A 4094-nucleotide genomic window follows, 5' to 3' on the forward strand; every position below is an offset into this window, starting at 1 on the left:
TTAGTGGACATGGCAGTAGTAGTGAAATTTGCATTGATATCATTTTGTAGCAATCTAACTTTTGGCAGGAATTGACTTATATCCTTTTGCAATTCTATGATTTCTATTCTATTGGTTGCAATAGAATATATTATGGTAACTATTATATTGGATGCAACAAATTTCATAAATTCAGAACACCTACATTACATGCACAAGTTTTGTCATTTAAGTTAGTGGACATGGCAGTAGTAGTGAAACATTACAAGACTTTTAAAAGTTAGATTGGTACATGGCAATCCAGACAGCTGCCACACATTACATGCACAAGTTTTGTCATTTAAGTTGACAGGCAACACTGATTTACAATCTAACACTTCATACTCTCCATCTCCAGCCTTCAAACACCTAAAATTCCTAGACTCATGACTAAGCACTTGTAGTCTTCTAATGATATTTAGACAAATATCATCATTCCAACTCTCACACTGCTCCCTTGTTGTGGCCAGTCTGACCATAGTCAGTCTTCTGATCCCTGCATTAAAATGTAAACAAATTCAGTTCATACTCCTATGTGTGGTAATGCACCTTTAGCATAAGCATAAGCATAAGGCTACCTTCAAGTAAAGTCAGAACAGATCTGCATCTGTTGATTCCAAGAGTAGCATTAAAGCTCTCTATAAAATTTGACTTATTCACATCACACTTTATGTTAGGGTTGAAAGCATGTTTTGACCATGTTGATTGGGGTCCCTCTTTTGACAACCAAACTAATGCCATGGGATTAGCCTTCAAGAGAGCTTTCATTGCTTTTCTGAAAGTAAAAGGGTTGTAAGCCCCAACTGCCTTCCAAAAGAGTGATTACATTAGTAATCCTGGGAATTCCCCCTTGAAATTCTTGACAAGGTGTTTGCAGCTGTATCTTCTACCATATTTAGGCCATAATTCAGTTAGTGCAGCTTGTATACCCTACATTGCACACACATATTCATAAGTGAGTCAGCAACAAAATTTAGTAAACTATGAACTAAAAAACCAGGACAAGTCATAAGAGTTTACCTTTTGCATATCTTAGATGATACATCATTCATCTCCTCTTCCACTATCCTTCAATGCACTCTTCAAATGCCAGATGAAAAACTTCCAGGTATCAGTGATTTCAGCTTCAACTATTTCCCAGGTAACTGGAAATAATTCATTGTTTGCATCCAAAGCAACAGCTAAATGTAGCACTCCACCATAGTTCCCCTTTAGTTGAGTCCCATCCACCCCAATAATGCTTCTACAACAAACAAATAGCCCATCTAAAACAGCTTTAAATGATATGAAAATGCTCTTGATTACTAATGAGCTTTCTGGATGGGTTGCTGGATTCCAAACACTGTGTGCCATTGAATTGGGGTTCAAATTTTTAATGACATCACAATAAAGTGGCAGCAGCTTGTAATACACATCATGCTCTCCATGGATTTCTTCTAAGGCCTTTGCTCTCACTCTGTACAGTGTTGACTGAGCCATTTCTACACCAAACCTTTTCCAAAGAATTTCATTCAATTACTTGGCAGGTATGTCACTGTTTGCTCTAATGTCTTCAAGGAAGACCCTTTTTGCCCACCTTACATTAACCATACTGTTCCTAGACTCCAACCCTTGGCAGGTGTGTTTAAAGTTTTGAATCCCATTAATAACCAAAGTGGTTCCATCTGGAAGAACAACAACATGTAATCTCCACTTACGATGTGCATCAGAACATCTAACTGTGTATCTTAAGTTGTTTGCATAGTCCACTACCAATGAAAAGCCACACGGAATACAGTAGTCCCTTACAACATCCCTAAGATGTTGTTTATTCATGAATAGTTGCCAAGGTTTCAACTCTATTCTCCCAAAACCCATATCCTGATACACTTCCCTATTATTGTAAAGCTTACTAAAGTAATTATCCTCATCCTTCTCACACTCAAAAGCAGGCTCGTCAAATAGATCAAAAGTATCCTCAACAATTGGACCATACTCATCTTGAGATAGTTCATCTTCAGTGTCAACACTTTCATCACTCTCATTTGGTTCATAACCCCCATCATCTTCTTCTTCATATAAAGACAGGCTTTGATTATTGTCATTCCCATTACTACCACCCCTCAAGCTACCTGAACTACTCCTTCTTATACTCCCAACTACATTAACAGTGTTCATATCACTATCACCACCAGATGCACTAGCACTAATAACAATTCTCTTCCTCTTTAAAGTAGTCCTAGGAAGTTTTCTCCTAAATATGGTTGTTGCCCTAGAGGACATGGATGATTCAGAATTCTGCCCTCCACCAAACTCTCCAGTGTTTGCTAATGGTGTAATCGTAGGTTGGGTACAAGGCGGGGATTGTGACTGTGATTGTTGGAGACTGATTTTAATTGGGATTTGTGGTTGGGATTCATGTTGTGACTGAGAATCATGTTCGGTCTAAGGTTGAGGTTCATGGTCTGATAGAGACACATGCTTCATTTTATAAACATATTTAAAAGTCAGGTTTTGGGGTGTTTCTAAATTATTTTCCTTAGCCTTCTCCCAATACTCAACTCTGAGGTCTATTAAATTCACCTTATCAACATCCTCAACATTCACAGAAACATCTATACCCCTATATTGAAATTGCAACACTACAACATCACCCATTCTGCAGCAAACACACAACCAAACAACAAAACAACAACAAACACTATAAGAATCATACCCGAACACACAAAAACAGAGCATAGCACAACAAATTGCAAAAAAATAATCATACCTAGCTTCGAATCGAGTTTTATGTAGTAATTTTCCTCAGATAAAGGCTACAAAATTTGATCTTTCAAGCCTTACGAACAGAATTTGATCGTACATCACCTAGCAAACCTAAGAATCTTCTTCACCAAGTCCCTCGAAATTCACCAAATAATCCCCCTAAAAACACAAATTTGTTTGATTAAAACCCTACTAACTCAAAAACCCAGATTTTAGAAGATTGCTCGTGTTTTTTTATTGAAGTTCTTCGCAAATTGCTCTCCAATACTCCGAGTTCAATTTTTCCAACTGAAGAAGATGAACGCTCAAAACCCTTCACTTAAATTTATTAGACACAATTGGTTAGGGTAAAATAAATGGGGGCAAATTTATCATTTCACATCTCACGACCTAAACCCTAGTTAAATAATTAACCAATACTTAAACACAAGTTACCATTTGATTAATCATATATTAATGTTTTGTTACCAAGGATAATCAAAAGTTGCACCCTTTACCATTGAGAAAAAAAAATATATGTAATTACCAGTAAGAATTTTTCAACCTTTTTTTCTTTTGATTTTATCTTTCTTAGTTTTCATTAAATTGCGTTTCTTTCTTTCACTTGTTTTGTGTTTGGATTAATAGGTTGTTTTCATGGGATTCGGACACCTCAAACGAGCGTGAGCATAATGGGAAGGAGTTTCATGATAAATGATGAGAGTATGATCGATTTTCTTGAATTTCGAGTTGAAAGGGTAAGGTAATCAAGGAGGAAAGAATTTTTATAAATTGTGCTTAAATAAGAAGGGAATTTGTGCTTGGTGTGTTAATTATGGTGCTCTCATTAATTTGGGATTTTGAACCGACTACCAAGGCATTTTGAAACTGATGTGTTTAGTGGGTTTAATATTTCCGAGATGATAATGATGCAAAGAGCCCATAGTTGAACGCACCAAGAGAAGAACCTAGTAAAGAAGAGAAACAACAGAGGCGCCGGCGCGCACCCTTGCTACACGGCCTCACAACAAGCCAGCTCTTTCCCACATTTCCCTCATACCCTCACCTTCGTCCGCACCATTTTCTCTCTTTCCAAGAAACCCTAACCTTTACAAAACTAATTCTTCACTCAAATCCTCATAATTCCTCACAAAATTACCAAATTCCTACTTAAATTTCATCATTTTCACCAAAATTCATACTACTTTCCTCCATTTCATATTCTCCATTCTCTTTCCTCCATTGAAGAGCAAATTGGGGATTTTTGTTTTGGTGGATTTTGGAGATCAAAAGTTAATCAAATTTGCTTCTTGTATTGTATAATAATCTTCTCTCCTTTTTTTTGCATTATT

General features: G+C 36.7%; 1 protein-coding gene across 1 annotated transcript; it reads right to left on the reverse strand.

Moving 5' to 3' along the window:
- Nucleotides 1-1062: 1062 nt before the first annotated feature.
- On the reverse strand, nt 1063-1497 carry LOC145624961 (uncharacterized). The gene has a single exon (XM_081678047.1). The coding sequence runs from the start codon at nt 1495-1497 to the stop codon at nt 1063-1065; it is 435 nt and encodes a 144-aa protein (XP_081534173.1).
- Nucleotides 1498-4094: the final 2597 nt, after the last annotated feature.

This window comes from Chenopodium album, chromosome 3 (assembly GCF_948465745.1).
Source record: "Chenopodium album chromosome 3, dcCheAlbu1.1, whole genome shotgun sequence".
NCBI lineage: Eukaryota > Viridiplantae > Streptophyta > Magnoliopsida > Caryophyllales > Amaranthaceae > Chenopodium > Chenopodium album.

Bases quoted from the DNA above. Each gene is read 5' to 3' on its own strand.
- LOC145624961 (XM_081678047.1), bottom strand. From the start codon at position 1,497: ATGGCTCAGTCAACACTGTACAGAGTGAGAGCAAAGGCCTTAGAAGAA.